At 35.8% G+C, this 22,185-nt stretch overlaps 1 protein-coding gene across 1 annotated transcript in view; it reads right to left on the reverse strand.

The window, feature by feature from the left end:
- The window catches only part of CEP135 (centrosomal protein 135), a 37,130-nt gene that overhangs the window by 8,383 nt on the left and 6,562 nt on the right, over window positions 1-22,185 (reverse strand). The window contains 22 exon segments of the mRNA XM_075752125.1: window positions 409-618; window positions 1,555-1,740; window positions 2,733-2,843; window positions 6,058-6,226; window positions 7,097-7,152; window positions 7,640-7,794; window positions 7,865-7,980; window positions 10,035-10,186; window positions 10,349-10,426; window positions 11,247-11,390; window positions 11,939-12,027; window positions 12,030-12,088; window positions 12,563-12,767; window positions 13,759-13,909; window positions 14,895-14,960; window positions 15,541-15,756; window positions 17,987-18,115; window positions 18,616-18,629; window positions 18,632-18,699; window positions 20,415-20,454; window positions 20,457-20,555; window positions 21,977-22,144. Coding sequence (XP_075608240.1) covers window positions 409-618; window positions 1,555-1,740; window positions 2,733-2,843; window positions 6,058-6,226; window positions 7,097-7,152; window positions 7,640-7,794; window positions 7,865-7,980; window positions 10,035-10,186; window positions 10,349-10,426; window positions 11,247-11,390; window positions 11,939-12,027; window positions 12,030-12,088; window positions 12,563-12,767; window positions 13,759-13,909; window positions 14,895-14,960; window positions 15,541-15,756; window positions 17,987-18,115; window positions 18,616-18,629; window positions 18,632-18,699; window positions 20,415-20,454; window positions 20,457-20,555; window positions 21,977-22,144 — 2,681 coding nt within the window.

Below are 22,185 nucleotides of genomic sequence, written 5' to 3' on the forward strand. Positions count from 1 at the left end.
TTCAGCTGAATCTACATTTAAATTTAATTGAAAAAATCCATTAGGGAAGAGTCTTTAATATTTAAATAAGAAGTGCACTATTTACTTTTTATAAAAGTTGAAAATTTGAGTAAATTAAAAAACAGTACATAAAACCAAATAAATACAATCTGTCTCTGTGGTATAGCAAAAACTACTGTTGCCACATTTTGTAGTGATAATGAATAAAAGAAACTCCCTCTTTTTGTACAAAACCCACAGATATAGATCTGTACACTGCAAAAATTGTAATTTATATATAAATGCAAAACTAGTGATGTAAATTAACTTACCTTGCTCTCAGAAGTAATTTATTCTTTCCTCCAAAAGCCATTAAAAGCAAAGAAAGATACTTTATTACAGCAAACTAAATTTGCCTTTGGTGCTTACCCTTTCATAATCCATGCTTTTGGATGTCAGCTGTCGAGACAGAAGTTCTTTGTTAGCCTCAAGTTTCACACAGAGTTCCCTCACAGAAGCCAGGTCCGCCAACACAGAAGACTTATCCTGATTTTCGCGTTTAATATCCTCTTCCAATTTGGACATATTTTTTGTAATGGAGGAGATCTGAGATTCATATGCTTGATGTGCAACAATATGCTAAACAAAGACAAATATGGATACCCGTTCAGTGTTAAGTGTTAACAGTTCTCTGTTGGATAACAGGGTTTTTTTTAAGACTTCCTTTTCCCTTCAAAATTAACCTTCCCTATAAAATTAACTTTATATTACATTCCTTTCCTCTCCCTAAATCACAGCTAAGAACAACTAATAAAACATCTCTGCAATTTTTTTTATCACCATCTTGAAGAATTGTACAAGTACTATGCAAGAATGGAATGAGGTTGGATTCCAGCTTCAGAAGAGAATTAAAAGCTTAAAACCCCCAAAATACAATCCATTTTTTACTCAGCTTACAATATGAAAGTCTCTAACCCTTTTTGGCTAATTAAAAGCATGAGACAAAATATGGTCAATCCACAACTTTAATACTCTAGAACTTCCTTGATCTCCATGAAGTTATTGCTTCTAAAACATAAACCTCATTATTTTCCATGCTATTGGTCTAGGTTTTGGTATTATGGAATCCTGATTCTGGATTTGGACTACTACTACCGGATTTTTACCTTCACTGCAGCCACCAATGCTTCAAATACTTCATTCAAAACTTCAAAGAAATGTAAGAACTAAGTTGACAAAATACTCATAAAGCTATATGCAGATATTTTGAAGCAACTAAACATAAGGTTCTTACAGAGACAATAACAAAATAGCAATGATCACTCAACAGAAGACATGTAAAAGTATTAAAATATATGCTGCAATTCTAATTTTGGGAAAGCAGAGAAGGGAGAAGGAAAGCACGTCTAACCAACATCAGTTACTGTTTCAAAAACTCAGTGTCCACATTTGAAACATTCACATATAGGAATTATTTTCCATTAAAGCATTAAAGATAGTATGTTGACTTTATTAAAAAAAACACTTGAATGTATCCCACTTTCCTTGGCAGAATTTCATTGCATGAGTTATTACCCCTTGAATCTCTTTTTCCAGAAGTTCTACTCTCTCTTGAAGATGCCTCCGATCTGTATCTACAGAAAGGAGTTCAAGTCGTATTGAGCTGCTTTCTCCTTCAGCTTGATGAGCCTTCATTTCCCAGTCTTCAGCTTGCATATGGAGCATTCGGAACTTCTCTAACAATTCTTGGTTTTCTTTTTCCTAGGTGAAACAGTAAATCACTCTGCAATGATCAACATACCTTCATGTTGCTTGATCTTATTTCATGCCTACTCTATGTACCGATCCCAGTGCTGCCTGTTACAAGAAGTTCTAGCAGGAGTCCATTTTCAGCTCTTTTACTTACTGCATTTTAATAAATATTTATATTACAACAGAAAGACTTAAATTGAGAGTTCTAAGCTAACATACCAGTGACCTTAAATTTTTCTCTATGCTTCAGTTTCTACTTGTAAAAAGCGGTTGAATTTACATACATTCATCTAGACTTGCAAGTCAGAATCAGATCAAAACTCATTCTTTCCTATTCAGTCACATAATGAATTTGCCAGTTCACGTTGCCTTGACATAAATTCTACTTGTTTTAAATGATTATAAGTTTTAATTCATGCACATCACACTTTTGAATCCAAGTATCAAGATAAAATACATTCAACAAGAGAACTGTTTTGTCAGTACAGCAAAAACTCCGAACTCTTATTATGCATAGAGAAAACATTCCAATGTGCTATTTTTACACTCTCCTCCAGCTTTACATGTAAAATTTCTCTTTGTAAAAGTGTAAAATATGAAAAAAATCATATAAGCTGCTTGTTGCCTACAATCATGAAATAGTACTAGTTGCCTTACTCAAAAAGCAAAGCAACATTCAAATATTATTTGTTTGTCACTCTCCAGTGTTACAGTCAACTGAAACAGAAGCAATGAAATAGTGATGTGCCAGAATTTAACAATGGTTCAGATCTATAATGGTTCAGATCTATATGAATCCACTAGTAGCTTGAAACGGTGCAGAGGGAAAAAAAAAAAAAAAAAAAAGGAAATGGGACAGGCAGGGACAACGGGACCCAAACCATACATCTCTTAATTTGTGTATTATATCCTAATAAGAATGTGTTACACTCTAAAACCAATGGATTTATTGAAACCAGTAATGATTTATATATAATCCAGCCTAAGGATTATACTTTTACCTTTGAAGCCATCAAGGCCTCAAATCTGGAAACTTCAGTTATATAATTATGAACCCTGGTTTTCATTTCTTCTTTTTCACGCATTGCATCTTCAAGCTCAGTACTGATAGTCTAAAGAGATTACATAAAGCCAAAACAGTGCGTTAGAGTAAATTAATCACTATATATTACTGTATCAGACTAAATGAAAGCGATTTCATATGCCCTAGGTTTTATTCTGTTATACTTTTAAGTAATTTGGTCAAATCCCTTTGGGATTTGTAGGGTTCAGAAATATCTCCTATTACCTTAGATACACCAAAGAGTTTTCCAGGCAAGAATAATCACAAAAAACCAATGAATATCATAACAGTTCATAAAATCTGCAGCTTCCCTGATGACACACCCTACTGATCTTTGGAAAATTCAACATACAGATGTTTGGGAGCTGGGATTTTTCTAGCCTTAAGATTCACTATCCCTGAGTGAAGGAAAGTTTTATGTCACTAGAAAGTGAACTTCATAACAAAAGAACATTTATTTTAAAGTAGAATTGCAAGATAAAATAACTAAATGCATCATTAAGATCATATTTAGACATCAAAAATGCACCAGGCAATTTGTTTGAGACGTTGGAACTGCTAACTCTGGCCCTCTCAGGTTCAGTGCTCACCTTTCTGTGAGTCCTCTAGCCCAGAGAGCCAAAAAGACAATTATCTTATTCTGTCACCACTATCAAATGTGGGGGAAATAGAGGATATTGCCTTAGCTCTTTCCCTTCTTTTTGTGGTATATTAATGTTCATTAGCAGCAGCCTTTTTACTGTGTGCCTTATTTAACATAGGCTGAAATCAGTTTGCACGTGTCTGGTAGCCTTCCCAAGCACACTGGCAAAGCTCTAGTCATCACATTATGACAATATTTAATATTTCATCTTATTAGATACCTGTGGATAGCATCTCTAATTTCAATAATACACCCACGTATCTATGTATTGTACCATAGGTTTTGCAAGAACTATTCAGGGTTCTACATCACTTACTTAAAACATCTTGCTATATTGTACTTTCTAGCTTCAGACTCAGATGGGTTGACTGAAGGGAACTGAAATAAATGGTTTAGCTAACAAGGCCCTGATTATTTTTAGTGTTGGCATTTACACTGAATTCAAACAAACATTTGTATCTCAGCATCAGAACTGTACAAGGCATTTGAGTGTCATGATGAGCTGCAATAGTTGTATTTGCTATACAAATTGAATGTAATGGGTTGCAACAAAATTCTGGGCTAGGTCCTTAAGTCATATTCACATATTCTCTATGAACTCTTTCTAAAGTTTAGCCCAATAAAAAATGTTACTTACCCTATAAAACACTGGACATTTTTGGTATATATTGTCCATACACACATTCTGTTGTGCAGGGACATCCATGTCATGCACTTGGAGCTGGGAAGCTTTTGGTTAGCAGTAACCAGCTGGTGCACAAAACCAACTCATTATTCCTCAAAGTACATGAGGGATTAACCAGACTGAATGCACTTCAGGCTCTCCAAGCCATGGATCCCAGACCCAGACATTCCAAGGAAGAAGAGATGGAGCAACGATGATTGGGAAGAGTGCAAATGGATATCTATGTATATATGCACACTATATAAGCCCCTTACGCTCTTGAAAGAATGAACCCTACACCAGTGGCTGGTTGAACTTGTGGAACCCTGGAGAACATCTCAAGATGAAGATGCCACGAGAATAATAATCATGATAATCAAACAATTTAATTCACTGAATCTCTCAACTATTTCTGTCTTGCAAAATTTTTATTTAACCAACCCCATCAACTTGAGATAGCTCACCTCTCACTAAAATATTCAATTATACCCTACAGAAACTGGTAATTCCTCAAGGCCTTAAAGATTTTATTTCAACTTTGATTCTGTAACTGATGTAAGTTAAGTCACACCTTTATAGCATGCTCTTTACAAGAAAATGTATTTAGCCATCAGCAGCTGAGAGGGACTGTATACCTCCCAACTGGAAAGCTGACCATGAATACGCATGAACCAACCCAAAGTCACTGGGCAATCATAACCCATTTCCCAACTGCTTTTTGGCCTAAAGCTACTGACTGGCTAGCTGTTAGCAAGGATGGACATTATGGCTCTAAACTACTAGAGAGGAAAGATGAAATCATATAAAACTGATACAAATATAAATATAACATAAAACTCTGCAAGCAGCCAAATAAAGTACCTGAACAAAATCTCCACAAAACCCAAAACCCACACAATAAAAAAAGCGGCAATATACAGCTGAACTCTAAGATACCACCTGACCATGACACCTACCTTACCAATGCAAAGACAATCCACTAAGAACACTTCTCCAGGGAAATAGATGGCACCTTTGAATTCACCATCTAAAAACCCCACACAACCTTGACACAATGGAAAGGGAACCCCTCCTATTCCCATTGACTGTGCATCCTTACCCATTCCTGAAATCAGGAAACAAATTCAGACTATTCAGGACTATCATACCTTAAAAATAAGTTTTCTTCAATCCCTCTGGCTTGTAGCTTTTAAGCCCTCTTATATATTCTCCCCCAGCATTAACCTTTCCCAGTCCAGCAGTGAAACCAAAGTTCCTGCAGAGCAACACACACGAATAGAAACTAACCTTGCCAGAACTGGAAATTAAAAACCTGCCACTACATCTTTACAGTCACCATTGCCAAGGCTCACTGAACACAAACATTCAAATCTACATTCCAAAACATTCTAATCTCAAAATGTGCCATACCTCACTCAATACATCCAGTGCATCATGGAAACTAGATAGATGAAACTAATGAATGACTATGCACCAGAACGAATTCAGATGTGCTAGCAATCTGCTCTCTCCTGCTTTCACTTGGTTGATAACCTGATACCCACTTTTGTGGTTTCTTGCTCTCTCTCAATAAACCCTGTTCCACAGATAATAAAACCCAGTTTTTACCAACTAAATACCAACTACCAAGTGATATAACCAACTAACGTAATTTCATTAGAGCATAAACAATTATGTCCTAGATTTATTTTATTTAGATTTATTTTTTTAATCTGGGGAAGGGTGACTAAAACGAAAGCTTGTCTATTTCTCCCCTACTGTATCGACTATGCTTAAGTATCTACATAATTGCTTTTACAATTTCTGCCCAGTCATTTTTAATATCCCAGTGTTCAAGAAATACCAATAATTAAACATACCAAATCAAAATTGAGGATATAGCAGTTTTGATGTACCACTATATGTAAGCAAGCAATAAATAGTTTAATACTTCAGTATTATGTACTGCCTTCATACCTGGTTTTCTCTGGCCATTGTAGCTAGGTCATCTTGCAATCGTCTGTTTTCTTTCAGAGCCATTTCCTTTACTCTTCCTGTTTCTGCAAGCTCTACATGGGATGTATCAAGCTGGCGATGTAAGCTAGATATCTCACGGTCTCTGCTGCTCAGCATGTCCTTCATCTGGCTATCAAGTGAAAATATTAAATTGTCCCTTCTTATACTATACCACATACTACTGAAAATGATCAGACGTGGATTTTGGATATGCTAAAGCTTTTCTTTTTTTTTTAAAGAAAAGTTAAAATTCTTCTCTCTGAAGGCTGACAAATTGAGTCTAAACATAAATATAAGCTAAGGATGTAAAATGTCAACACACACAATAAAATGGAATTAATCTTTAACTTTGAAGGTGTATCTGGTAAGATGTATCTTATTATGCAAACAGCAATTACAGATAGTTATGTTTATCTGTGTTCAGTAGTAGTTATAGTATGTTAGCCATTGCATATTTTATAAACCATAAAGGAAGAAGACAGATAGGTTACACTTGAAAGACAACAATCAAAAAAGTAAGGGAGAGCTTAAAAAGAGGCAAGAAGGAAAGATAAGATGAAGCCTGGCTAAAAACTACATAAATATATTTTAATTAAAACTGTACTGGTAGCTTAACCTGGAAGAATTAGCTTGCCAACAATTAAGAGTTCAGCTCTGAATTTTATCTGGGTCAATCTAATAATATCTAGTGGAATACTTAGAATACTAAAAAACTACTTCTTAACTGAGAATTAAGAAATGTTAGGAATTTAGGAAAATAAATATAGACAAACAATTGTTAATGGATGTCTTCACAGTATGTTAGCAGCCTGCAATATAATTGCTAGGGAAGTCTCTTCAGAAGTTGTGTACATCTTTCTCAACACAGTAGGCTCTTTTACTTAACTTAAATAGAATTAACTCCATTTCACCCAAAATAACTAAAATAGCCATCTACCTTCACTTTAAAACCACTGGATAAAATAAAACCACTGAAGAAGACATCCTAGTCCTTACTCACTCTGTTGAGGACTCCAGCTCAGAGAGAGTTAGACGTAAATGACTAATTGTTTTTTCCTACAAAAATAAAAGCAAAAGTTGTATTAGGTATTATTATATTGCAACATAACAAGGATACTTCAAGTTAAAGAACTTTACTCTTTATCTTAATCCTTCACCAATACGTAATTGCATCTTTGCACATTCAAATTTCCAAGTTTCTTTTCCTTACTGAGAAAGGATTGTCTTGTCATCAAAAAAGATGGAAGTCAGCTATAGATTCTGTCACTTCAGGCTAGAAACTTATATCTCAATAAATAGCTCCAAGTGCAAAATGCAAAAAATACTTCTTTATTTTCTTAGTATGTTTAGGGAATACGCTAACAGTCATAATTAAAATGCTATTGAGTTGGCAAGTGACTCTTTGTATAGGTCCAAACATAGAGTTTATGTGATGCCTAGAGCTCGGTACTGGCTTCATCATCAAGGCAAAATGTCTCCCTAAAATGTAACTGCTTTAAAATTCCCCAGATAGATTGCAAAGTAGTACTTTCACTGTACATACCTTGTTAGCTAAGTTGTCATCTAAGCATGCAATTTTTTCTGTTTTTTCATCTACAGTTTCTTGAAGACTGTCCTTTTCTTTGTCCAAAATAGTAATAGTACTTCTAAGTACATTGACTGCTTCATCCTGTGAAGTGCTCCTCTGGTTTAACCTATCTATAAATAAAAGAATAAGTACTTTCTATTTTAAAAACAGGAAATTGGCATAAAAATAACTAGTGATTACCTATTTTCTCCTCTAGCTTTACAATTTCTTCTTGAGCTGACTGCAGTTCATCCTTTTTGAGGGACAATCGGTGCTGTAAATCTTCAACAGACCTCTGGAGTTGGTCATTTAAGAGCCTGGAAAATCAGTAGACAGTTGAAAAAAGTTTGGGACCTATTCAGGGTCACCAACTTATGGCTCTTAAGCTGCTTGAAGTGCTGGAACGGTTCCAGCGTAACCTCATGATAGGGTTGTGTCATACCAACCAGCAGCATGGGGTTGCATCATACTAACTCATCCTCTCCCTTCCTCTCTGGGAGAGAAAGAGGTCTATTAAGCATTGCTGAGGGCAACACCACCTGGTTGCTTTGGACCCCAGCAGCAAGTCCACCTCAACACCGTTCCAAAATGGAGCAATGTAACCTCAGTGGAACCACCATGATAATCTGAAACATTCACTTCCTCTGATTTCTGCTACTTTTCATCATGTAACTCTTGGTAACTTGTGTCTTCTGACTCTTTGCTTTATAAAGATTTTGATATGTAGCTCATAGCTGTGATTATCAGCCACGTCATGTTTTAAGAAGCAACCAAATTGACAGCTACAGTTCTGATCCTATTTTTAAGAAATACAGAGCCTGAAAGATTTATGAAGCTATCTACCTACATAGTTGTTTTGCTTAGCAAGAAATATCAGTGACCTAGGGAAAAAAAAGCAAAATGAAACTCCAAAGTAATTAAATGGACTATTTACAAAACAGGTCAGGAAATAAAATCCCTCTGAAGTGGGATCCCACAGAAGCTAGAGAAACTTTTCATTTTTTAAAACACCACCAATCCGGAATACAGCATGTCTGCAGATAAAGATTGCTCTCACTCAGTTTAGAGTGAAACTTTAGGGGGGAAAAAAGGGAGGGGCCCCAAACACAGCTATAACAAATTGCGACCATGCACAAAGTAGAACCAAATGCTGAAATGATTGTAGCCCTACTCCTTCTCTCCTCCTTTTTATAGTGTCATTTTAGTGGAAAGCATTGATAAGGAACCTAACAAGATATTTCACTCTTAAGAATTTGTCACAATTTTACCAACAAATACAATAATTGTTTTACTAACAGCCTTCTTTGTGCAATTGGGAGCATTAGGTGAACTCCAAGGCCTGCTTCTCAGCTTCAGCTCTTCATAGTTATCCCCCCTGCTATTGTACTGTTATACAGTCCAGTATAGTACTGTTCAGGTGTGGTGGGGTTGTGAGGCACAGGCCCTGGTTTCCCTTGTAAAACACCCAAAAGATCTCATCTATAGCATTACCTATCTTGTAGTGATCTCTTACATCAATGGCTCTCATTTCCACCTAAACCAAATACCAGATTTCCAAATTTCTAGCCCAGATTTATTCAATACTCTATTTCCACTTTCTCTAAGCCTTCTTGTTCCATCACATTTAGATAGTTGATAGGAGCTCTTTTCTAAAACAATTTTAAAAGAGTGCAGCAATGATCCTGCAAGTTTAAATAGGCCTTAAAAATACATGGGTATTCTTGATTCAGTTCTGAGCAAGTTGGTCAAATCCCCACAGATGGTGTCTATGGATCATAAGATGTCAACTCTCAAAACTATAATACACATGTGATAGTATTAGCATATGAAAGAGGGTGACACAAGAAAATCGCTCAAGTGAAATGTCATTACAGAATGACTCTCCATAACCACTCAAACTGTAGAATATCAATGCCTAATGCTTGGCATAAAATTTTCAGTATTACTGACAGCTCTCTAAAACTGGCACAATTTGCCCCTACTGCTGCAGTTTGCAAAGGCGTGTGTTTTTCCTTTTAACAAACAGCACCTGGAAATCCTTTTAGAAATTTTCTGTTCTGCTACATTCATAAGCAGAGAACATGGTTGTTAGAGAAAACAATTCTAGGAGGAGCAGAAAATTTTCATTCAGTTAGCCATAAAAATTATCAGTATATCTGGTCATCAAGTAAGTCCAGGAGGAGCTTGCTGTGAAAAGCCACCATAGCACTTTGCTTATTCATATTTACTTTTTCTTAAGACAAAAAAAAGTACAAGTGATTTGAAAATATTTTATAGTTTTCCTAGGAACTCAACTCTGCTATAATGTCATAGAACAAACAAAATTACATTAATATATGTGAAAGACCACCACATTTTGTATTAGACTTACTGAAGTGAGCAAATCTCAGCTTTAAATTGAGAAGAATCATCAGACGTCTGGGCAAGTTTACTGGACTTCAGTTTTAATTCATTTTCCAAAGAGTTCACTCTCTCTTTCAGGATAGAGACTGTAGTCTTTAGTTCACACCTTTCCATCTCAAACTGCAATTTAAAAAAAATAACCGAACATGTTATTGTTGTAGAAAGGTATCACAACTTAGCTTTTAAATACATTTAATTTGAAAACAGCTAACAACAAAATTAATTGCTTGAAAAGTCTATCCTATTTTAGAATAAAAGCTCACTTCCTAAAAATGCACTTACTCCTTGAATATTATTCTCCAGTGCTGAAATATCATGTTGCATCTTTGATTTTTCAAGGTTAGCTGCTTCTTGCTGAATCTGAGATAGAAATACAGAATTACGTGTAATAAGATACACATTTTTAGATTTAACCATAGAAATTTAAACTTCATGTTTAAGAAAACATTGTTCTACATTCTCAGATGAATGACCAAATGCAAAGTTCTCTCTATAAAACTACAGAGCATTAGCTGAAAATACTTAGCATCCATTAATATGATTTTAAATTTCTGAATTTTCAGGACATTTTAAAAACCTATATATATTATATTGATGACCCAATAAAGAAGTCAGGGAAACCTCCCTGAAATCATATGCTTTTGACTACAGCCCAGTAAGGACATTAATACCAGACATCAAAAGGTCAGAGTAACAGAAAATGACTGCATTAACAAATATTTTTTTAAAGGTTAAAAATAATGAAACTTGGATTGCTATGAATTTATGTTTGATGGTTCAGATATGCCATTTAAAATATACTCTGCTACAAAAACAACAACAAAAGATCAGTTAATATGAAAAAGTCCATGAAGTCCCCAGTTTGTGGGATAAGAACCATATGTGACACACAAGCATCTTCAGAGTAGTGCATACACACAAAAATATTCTGTGGTTGGGGTATATCTAGTTTCTTCGCACAAGGTGATGATGCTTGCCCTCATGCACTTAGAGCATGTTCCTTTCCCCCTATCCCCCCCTAGGAACTGAGTTTACAAGGATAAATCAGGCAATTCATTGTGCTCTCTCAAGTGAGTTTGAAATCAGATAAGTTCAAAAGTTCTTGACAGCCAACCAGACACAAACATGCCATTACTGTATATACCACCTCACTGTAAGCAATGAAGCTATAAAAGCTCACCTTTAATTTTTCTCTGAGGCTTTCTTTTTCTGCCATTAGTCTTCTGAAGTCAGTCAGTGCAATGTCTCGTTCTTCTTCCACGTGACTTTGAGAAACTAAACTATGTTTTGCTTCTCTTCTCATCCTGTTCAATTCAGCCTGAGACTTCAAAAGATTATTGTTTGTTAGCATAAGTGGATTGCAATTAATACAGTGTATACACTAACAAAAAAAGAAAGTTTCAATGCTGTTATTACAATAGAAGTGCTATTATAGTCTTATTTTTCCCTAGATAACTAAAATATATTCCCTAAGTCACAACTTACACTGCCAACATACTCATCACCCTTTTACTGTTCCAAGTATAGTATAATGTCACTGTTTTCTTATCAGTTAACTACTACTTCATCTTTGCTTTCTAGCCTGTATCCTTACCCAACTTTCTCATGGATTCTATTGATTATTTTTTTTCGTGATCTTTCTCATTTCTGAATGCCAGTACAGTAAGTTATAATCACCTTGAGGTTAAAACACTAACTTTGGAATACATAATTTTATTAGCAAGTAATAAAAACAGGTATATATTTTCTTATTCTTGGTTGTATTCCAGTAGGTCTATGCTCCTCAAGTTCTATTTATAGAGAAGTTTTTTCATTTTAAATAAGCAACAGTACAAGTGTTAATCAGTTATTTCAATGCCAGTTATAAACAACCTCTTCTTACCTGCTCATAAAGAACATTAATCTATCTCTTTCTGCAGTCAATAATTTGACATTGGATTGAATTTCGATCATGTGTTTTCAAATCTGTCTAACATGGACCGTAGCTCATCTCTTTCTCTGGTGATCAACCTAAGATCTTCACTCTGCAAAGTGATTAATAAGATTTATGCTAAAATATACTAATTAAAACATTTGGATAAATAATACAAAAAAAGAATGAACTCACACTGTAATACATGAAAAATACATACATAATAAATTTTAATTGGAAGAAAAAGCCTGGCATTTGTGGTATAATTTAAACAATAAGAACTAACTGTTAAGGAGAAAAAGCAAAACAGATAACAATAAGATTTCGACCTTTTTTCTGTTTATCATCTTGTTCTATTTATTTAAAACAACTGATCAATAACTGATCAATATGTTACTGTAAAATGTGAATAGAAAAATAAAATGCAACTTCACTGGACTTTCTCTCAGTTAATTTCCTATGTTAAGAATGTAATTTTAAAAAGTACTCCAGTTGTTTACTGCTACTGAATTTGACAATATATTTGATAGCTCCTTAAATAGTTCTACAGTATTTCCATTATTTTTTCAGCTTGTCTTGACAGCAGGAACCTTACCTTCTCTGGAGTCCTACGGCTTGGGCTAGGCCTTCGTTTTATCATTTTCTGCAGATATTCTAACTCTCGCTTATAATAATCTCTGTCGTCTTCTAAAGTCTTTACAAATGCATCTAGACGAGATGGGGACTTGTCTCCTAGGGCTATGCCATATTCTAATCTCATTCTTTCTAGTTCTAGGACAAGTTCTCGTTCTGCAGAAAAAAAAAACACGCAAACAAAAAACCCCACAACTGTATAGGAACCTCCTGAATTTCCCACAAAGACATTTGTGTTTGGGATGGACTAACTCCCAGCAATTGTCTGGGCAGCAAATCTGCTGAAAAGGATGACAGTAGGCTAAACATGAGTGAGTAGCATGCTTCGGAACTGATAGAGACCTACTGGCCATATTGGGCTGTATCGGCAGAGACGCAGGCTAAATCCCCTTACTTAGCACTCATCAGATCCCATTTACAATATTGTGTTCAGTTTTGTCCCCCCCTAGCACAAGAAAGATGTTGACAAACTTGACTGAGGCCAGGGGAGGCCCTCCAAGCTGGTCAGGGACTTGCCCTGTGGGGAATGGCTGAGGGAACTGGGCTTGTTCAGCCTGGAGAAAAGCTGGGGACCCAAGAGCAGACTGAGAATACCAAGAGGAGGTTATAGATAACATGGAGCCAGTTTCTTCACAAAGGAGCACAGCAAGTAAACAAGGAACAATGGTGATTAATTGCTACAGGCAATTACAAGCAATACAGGGGAAAACATTTTTACTCTGAGAATAAACAAACGTTGGAATGGGTTGCTTAGAGATGTTGTGGAATCTCCATCCCTGAAGGTTTTCAAGACCCAGCTGGATAAAGCTCTCAAGAAACAGTCTGAATTTATTCACTCAGAAAGACAGAGAACAAAACCAGTTTTGGACAAAAGAAATTATTTTGTATGAAATTGTCATAGTATTAGTATTAGAATGTCCTGTGGGATCGCAGTAAAAAGCTCAACTTTCACTTCTCACATACAGAATGAAAATATGTTTCTGCGACAGAAGATTTCACTTCAATTCTGACTGAAGACCTACAGTCTTCCTTTAATTTATATACATCAAGTCTTTTAGTATTATTAACTGCATCTTATCTAGGTAAGATTTTCTATTTCAAAAATTATAGGAAGATAATTTACAGGAATCTGTATTTGATGATTTACCTTTTATTTCTAAGTTCTCTGTTTTTCCTGTCAGCCTCTGTTTCTCTTGTTCAAGCTGGTTTAACAACAGCTCAAGATTCTCTTTATCATCTGCTTTTCCAAAGAGTTCTTCACTCAGTCTCTCGTTCTCCCTACGACATGAGCACAACTCCTGAAGTAACAAGTATTATTACAAAAATTAGAAGTGCCAATAGAGACATTTGGAAAAAATTATTTAACATTTTGTTAAATTTTTAATATTCAACACTGTTGACTTCTGTTTAACCTGGACATTGTGTGCTTTAACATTTGTTAAAGGCCATAATTGTTTTTGTACTACTTTTTATTACATCAAAGTAAGCATTACTTTTGACACAGTTTGCAATCAGTAACAAAACAAGCAAGATTAACTCTTGTTTAATTCAAGAAAACAACCAGAAGGACAGTGGGATACAAACATGAAAAAAAGTAATAACTAAAGCAAGATATAATTTTTAATGGCATTTAACAGTGCTGGTGTTAAAGTACATCACAATACAGCATCTCAATCAACCCAACCCTGCAGCTAATCAAATGCTATTTGGCATGGCTTTCCTGTGATCTGATACCGTGAAAACGAAATATTTTTGTATTTTCAAGTTCACTAGAAATACTAAAACAAAACACTGTACTCAAGTACTACATAACTTTCTATATGCTGGAAAGAGTATGGTCTTCAAGGAATTGATAATACTGATGGTTTTCATCAGGGCTACTATGCTTTGTTTCTGAGCAAGCCAAGTATTGCATAATTATTCACATGCTGATAAGAGATGAAGTAGTTTCTAAATGAAGATAATCTTCTAGGAGGCCATAACTCATTTGTGGTAAAAATTATTATGTCATGGAACCGACAACTTCAGATAGCAGAAATAAGGAAATGTACAATAAGGACATTGTCAACCATACTGTCTACAGAGGTTTCTTTCAGTTTATTTTTGCAACAATATGTAGCTTTAGCTCTTTCATTTCTTAATCAGTAATTTATTATAATAGAGTTTTGGGGTACTATAAAAGTTCTCTTGTTAATTGTTAATTTTTATAAGAAATGAAAGAATCATGTGGATGGCAGTATGATAAAAATGCTACAAACAAGAACTGAAAGTGTTTTTACTTACTGATTTAAGCTTTGTTATTGTTTCTTCAAGATCCTGTATTTCACTGTGTTTTCTTTCAATTTCTTTCTATCAACCAAAATTAACCTATATGTTAAAAGTTACATATTCAAAATGACAACAATACTTTTGTTACAAAAAAAAAAAGGAAACAGACTATTTTTGTAAGAAATAAAGTATAATTAGTTCCTTGTAACCTGCCAAACTTTAAGTTGCAAAGCTCCTATGAAAACTGAAAGCACAAAAAATTTGTGGTATACACACCCATGCTCTTTTAGAGCACAACAATTAAATAATTTATTGCATGACTCCTCATAGAAAAAAACCCTCTGAACACAGGCATCACTGTTGCAAATATCTATTACCCATCAATTGTTGTAAGTATTGTATTACAGAATTTTGTTTCATACTAAGCTAACAGAAGACAACAGATTGCCTCTTAACGAAAGTCATGTCACTAATACAGTAAAGAGACAAAATTGCTGTGATTAATCATCTTTTAGTGAGAAATTCTGTAACATATTAAGTAAATTTGAAAAAAATAATTTTTAATCCTTTACAAGCCAATAGGTCATTTGTTGCAATTAAAGGATATAAAGCCTCCTAAGAGCTGAGCAGATCCTTCACACTGTAATACATTAGTGATTACCTTTGCTTCTCCTATTTCCTTATCCGCAGTCTCGAGCACAATTTCCTTGTGTCTTTCCAACTGCTGTGCCAAGTGGTCTATTTCATTCAGTTCTTGACACAGTTCTTCATTTTTATTGCTTAAATGCACTACCTCACTAGTCACATTTTGTTTAGTGTCCAAGAGGTCTCGAATGCGATTTTCAAGTTCTTTGTTTGTTTGCTGAAGATATTCAATCTGAAAGATATTTTTCATTAAAACATTAATATGTATTGTTAAACTAGTTAGCAAAAGTTCCTCCCAATCTTCTGAAATACAGTATCTCTATATCCATAGTAAAAAAGAGACATCCTGTTAATTTTCTATTTTTAGAACTTAATGCTTATCAACATGAAAAAAGATGTTACAAAGATGCAAGATGAAGGAATTAATTACTACACTGTTCTTTATATAGTCTCCAAAACCTGAGGTTTATTCTGAGAATAAAGTACTGAAAATCAGAGATCTGTATAGAGATCTGTCTTGGGCATCAGTCCGGCAGACCCAGTGTACTCAGAGTTTCCCTGAATTTCAGAAGATATGAGGACACATTCTTCTCTCCACCTTTGTACTATATTTGCTAGGCTTAGTCTCACTGTTACACCCTCATGAAAGTGATGCTTTACAGATCAGATTCCATAAGCCTATCTTGCCGCCGACATATCCCAGCACCGTAAACATCCTCAGAAATCATGCTCTACAGACATTGTTCTTCCCAGTATACATTTCCCTGAGAAAAAAGGGAAGAGAGGAAGGGATGTAGAGTAGGAATAAAAAATATACACAATAAGTTACACTACCCAGGAAAATGGAAGCCTGGAGTATCTTGAAAGATTCAAGATAACAGAGGTGCTCCACTTCCATCTCCACACAACTTTCCTCAAAACTCCAGAAAGAAGTATTACTGTAGACACAGAAGAAAGTCTGAGCGCTCTCATAGTCATGTAATACTACTACATAGAGATATCCATCCACTTATTGTCATAAAAGTGGTATATTGGCCTAAGCCTGAGCAAATAGTCTTGATGGCCCAAAACCAGCTTTATGTAGGTCTAGGCTCACTCTCTGTACAATCAGTTTGCGTTCAGCATGACTACTAATTCAGGATCACCGAACACAAATGTACTGCTTCCAAGTCACAGCTCATTCTATATTTTTACAGCACTGAACCTAAGCTAATAAACTGCAATGTGTGCGCTCATGCCACTGTACATCATGCACAATCAGTATGCAAAATGTCTAATTCAGTTGGAAAAACAGAGAATTGATGGTGTAAATCCAGAGATGTGCTTTACATGAACTGTACTCCAGCCTGTCTTGTATTTTTTTTTTAAAATCCTCATTCTGAGACCAGTATCGAATGCATGCTAAAATGCACATTAAACACAAACAACATCATCGTGAGCTTATCCTTTCCTTGTAAGTCTATATTGGAGTAAAGTTGGGAGCCATTTGAATTCAGTTAGGAAGATTCCCCACTATCTGATGAGATTATCTGCAGGACTACTTCTTATCATAAGTACATAGACCATTGTTAGTTCCTAAAACATAAATGGCATTTATGGGGGGTGGGGGGGAAATGAAAAAATTATCAGAAGAAAGTAAGTATTTTCAAACTTGGTGAAAACAGTATATCACACAGAAATTTTCGGAATACTCTCAGATTAAGGGTACTACATACAGATGTGAGGTCACAGAATTCTTTAGCAAAACCATTCTCACAGACTTTTAAAACAAAAAATAAATTTTCCTTAGACAAGAAACACTGCCACCTAAAAAGCAAAACAAGTTGAATTGATTAATTTTATATCTAATAGTGATTTTTTTAAGAGCTAGAAGTTTTGTGGTTGTTTTAGATTGCTAGTATTTCTAGTTTTGACTAAACAACAGTAATAATGGAGTTACTGCATCCAGCTCTGGGTCCCCAGTACAAGAAAGACAGGGACCTATTGGAGGGAGTCCAGAGGAAGGCCATGAAGATGATCAGAGGTCTGGAGCACCTCTCCTGTGAGAACAGGCTGAGAGAGTTGGGATTGTTCAGCCTGGAGAAAAGAAGGCTCTGGAGAGACCTAATTGCAGCCTTCCAGTACCTAAAGGGGCCTACAGGAAAGCGGGAGAGGGACTGTTTTTAAGGGCCTGCAGCGATAGGACAAGGGTAATGGGTTTAAACTAAAAGAGGGTAGATTTTGATTAGATATTAGGAAGAAATTCTTCACTGTGAGGGTGGTGAGGCACTGGAACAGGTTGCCCAGAGGACATTGTGGAGGTCCCATCCCTGGAAGTGTTCAAGGCCGGGTTGGATGGGCTTCGAGCCAACCTGGTCTAGCGGAGGGTGTCCCTGCCCATGGCAGGGTGGGGTGGAACTAGATGATCTGTAAGGTCCCTTCCAACCCAAACCATTCCATGATTCTATGGATAAATACATTACCTGCAAATTTAAATGTGTGATAAGCTTCTCATTACTTTTGCTTCTTGATTCCAGAGAGATAACCTCATGAGAACGCCCACCATCCAATGCTAGCATTAGGCGCTCTATTTCTTTGTCTCTTAGCTCAACCTTTAAGGGGGAAAAAAAAAAAAAAAAGTTCTTTGGTATCTTCTGTGCCATCCATTTTAATTAAAATATTGTAAAATCTATTGTTCATAAAATAACTTTCAAAAATTAAAAATCAAAACAATATAACCAGCCCAAGTAGTGAAAAAAATTATCCTAAGATATCTGTAGATCAAATTAGTATTTTGAACCAGTTAATGCTTCTCCACTAAAAAACCCTAGACATACACAAATTCTACTTATGATCATCAAGTTTAGCTTATTTAATGTAATTTTAATACACAAAATGTATCAGCAAAAGCACTGGGCAAGTATTTTATCATTGCTGCTGTCTCCAAAAGCAGAGAAGAGAAATAGCTCAACGTAGGCAAGTTAGAATAATTGTATTTCATAAGCCCTACAATGCTTTCCCAATGAAGACAAAACAGAAATTATGATCAAGGCTATTGCAATGGCTACTACAGCCAAATAATAATAATAAAAAAAAAAATCTGTAAACATACCTGTTTGCTATAATTTTCATTCCACGTTCAGATATCTCCAGTTTTTCCTGTAGCTCTGTTACTTCTGACTGAAGTTCATGAATTCTAAAATGTAGCAACATACTGTTTATGTGGATTCATGGAAGAATCATATGTACACAAACAATTCAATTATTAGTATTTTCTCTTTGCTCCTGAATGTAAATATTTCACAAAAAAAAAAGTTTTGTTCATACAAAATATTAATGCAGAAGCTGTTATTCAAGATACTGTAGGAGGTTGACCTTGGCTGGCTGCCAGACCTCCAAGCAGCCACCCTTTCACTCCCCCTCCTCAACATCTCAAAAAATAAGATGATGGGTCAAGATAAAGACAGGGAGATCACTTACCAATTACTGTCATGAGCAACACAGACTAGACTTAAGGAAGATAAATTTAACTTATCATCAATTAGAAATAGAGTAGGATGGTGAGAAACAAACTAAAAAACACCTTCCTCCCACCCTCCACTTTTTCCAAGCTCAACTTCACTGCTTCACTTAAGACACTTATACCTCCCTCTGTCCCAAGTAGTGCAGCAGATATGGGGAATGGAGTTGTGGCCAGTTCGTAACACTTCGTAACACTTCAGCTTTGCTGCTCTGTCCTCCTCATGCTGTTCCCTGTTCCGGCGTGGGGTCCCTCCCACAGGATACAGTCCTTCAGGAACTGATCCAGCATGGATCATCTCCACAAAGTACAGTCCCTCAGGAACAGACTGCTCCAGCGTGGGTCCCTCACAAGCCACAGCTCTTGCCAGAAAAACCTGCTCCTGCGTGGGCTCCTTCCATGAGCTGCAGTTCCTGACAGGAGCCTGCTCCACGGGCTGCAGCTTCCTTCAGGGCATATCCACTTGCCTCAGTGTGGGGTCCTCCATGGGCTGCCTGCTGTGTGGATATCTGCTCCGACATGGTCCTCCATGGGCTACAGTGTGGATATCTGCTCTGATGTGGTGCTCTCCACAGGCTGCACAGACAACTTGCCTCACCATGGTCTTTTCCATGGGCTGCAGGGGAATCTCTGCTCCAGTGCCTAAAGCACCTCCTCCCCCTCCTTCTTCACTGACCTGGTGTCTGCAGGGTTGTTTCTCTCATATTTTTCTTACTCCTCCCTCTCACTGCTGCTGCACAGCATTGTTTTTTACCCTTTCTTAAATACATTTTCACAGGGGAGCCACCAGCTTGGCTGATGGGCTCAGCTGTGACCTGTGGTGGGTCTCTTTTGAAGCCAGGTGGAACTGGCTGTGGCCAGCATAGGGTAGCCACTGGTTTCTTCTTAGAGGCCACCCCTGCAGTCCCCCTGCTGTCAACACCTTGCCATGTAAACTGTCTACAGATATATTCTAAATAAGAAAAAAGAATTGACTGGAACCTTTCATAATAGAGGTTCCCAAGCCAAAAGTAGTATTACAAAAAATCAAGAATATTTTAGTCTTCCAAAATAAATAAGAAAAATTAATTTACTCCTATGTAAAACATTACACCTAGCTTTTTTCCAGAATACCAAATCTAAAATTAGGTATAACAGTAAAACCAGTATAAAATCTTAAGAGAAATCCTTTAAGGAAATAAGCAGCTTATTAAGTATCCATTGCAACTTTGTCACAGGCAGCACTGTCAATCACTAAGCAAATCCTATTTAAGAACTATAGTGCTCTTAAAAATATCATGAAATGCCATTTTGTTTGAGGCAAATTTGAAAGGCAGAAGGAGGGTGGGAGTTGGAAAATCACTGCAGATATTGAACACCTATTCTTCAAAATTTAAAGTTCTTTAGATTACCGATTATCAGCCACCTGAAGAAGGTCTGCAACATAAGGTCCTCTGGCTGAGGAACTGGATAGGCACTAACACCTGATGGAGGGACAGGCTGGTCTATCTGCATGCGTTGACGCCTGAAGGGAATGCTTCTTTTTCTGCCACCTAAAAGCCCAAACCCAAATTCCCATTACTTGGAGTTAAAGCAAGGGAGTTGTCATCTTTAACATATAATGAAATTTCCTGTTTATTCTACTGCTTCTGAACTGGCACATTTCACCATTTTAATCTTACTGTAATAAGCTGATAAAAATTGTACATTCTAGACAACACCATTCTTGCAGGTTAGTATCAGCTTTGTGAAAGTTCAGTTTTATAAGGACACATGCAAATTCAGTATAAGTCATTTTCCCCAGTGTTTAAGACTCTAGATATTCCATAGTTCAAACTTGTTGAATCAGTTAGTGATTTACCTTACTAAAAAAAGCTAACTTAAAACATCACAAAAGACCCTTTTGTTTTCACATTTAAGGACTATTTTATGACTGAACTAACCTTTGCATTGTTTAGTAATGTTTTTTCTCCTTCTATCCTATTGTCATTTCAGTGAATGAATATTATAAGCATATCAAGCAGAGTAGGTTATTTGCTTGCATGGTGACATTACATTAAAAACAAAGCAAAACACAGTATTATTTCCAGAGGGAACAATTACTCTTCATCACACGATTAATAAGAACCTGTAATATTTTATGATGTAATACAGAAAAATCCCAGAAGACTGGTGACCAAGGGGCAAGTATGCAAAAAAAGATGGACAAAAATGTAACATGGTATCTTTGAAGTGAAGGACATGACATGCAGAAAGGTGTGGAAAAATAGGTGAAATTAAAATACTTCTCTAACTAGCTATTAATTTCCCTTGGATGCCAAAAATATATAGGCAATTCAATGACTGGGAAAGAAAAGACAATTTCAAAATTTCACAAAATGCTTCTTACTATTTCCCTTAGCTTGAAAAAAAAAATTGAAAAAAAAGAAAACCCTGGAGACACAAATTAACTTGAAAGTAACATCCAGAACATTTTAAGTTATCAAAAGACCCTTTAAATACTGTAAGCTTTCAGAGGGTGGGGATTTTTGTCTGTAGACATATTTTGCAGCTTGCTACTTTTAGATCTTGGTTACAAAAATCTGAATTAGTCACACATCATCAATTAGCTGTCAGAAAGATTCAAGTGTCAAACAATCTGTCTCTGACTAAATTAGGTGCTGCATTAAAAAAAAATAAAAAATAGCTGTTGAATAACAATGCTTTCCAGTCATATTTTAACTTAATAGTCTTCTATTGAATCTAAGTTCGTATTCAAATTGTCCCTAACACAAGTGATGTGCTAATGAACTTCTTTCATACAGAGAAAAAGACTGAATTCAGAGCCAAAACTTTCAAAAAGTAATGTTATTCTATTGGATAGTTATTTTACTGAAGTAACTTCTTTTCCTAGAGGAAAAAAAAGAGATTATATTCTGAAGAGCCAAAAATAGTCTGGAGAAGAGTTAAAATATCTGTGATTCTTTACACTCACCAGGTGTTTGCACCACTGCCTGTAGATTCTTCTCCTGAAGCTGCTGAATTTTTTCAGTCTTGGCTTTGTTCTCTTTTTCCAGCATTTTAATTTTATGTGCGTATTGGTTATTCAGAAATTTCAAGTCAGCAGTTTCATGTTCAACCCTCCTTAAGGAGGCTTTCAAATCTTCAAGGGCAAGAAAAAGCAATATTATATTTCTTATTCAT

The sequence above is a fragment of the Balearica regulorum genome, chromosome 4, assembly GCF_011004875.1.
Source record: "Balearica regulorum gibbericeps isolate bBalReg1 chromosome 4, bBalReg1.pri, whole genome shotgun sequence".
Classification (NCBI taxonomy): Eukaryota; Metazoa; Chordata; class Aves; order Gruiformes; family Gruidae; genus Balearica; species Balearica regulorum.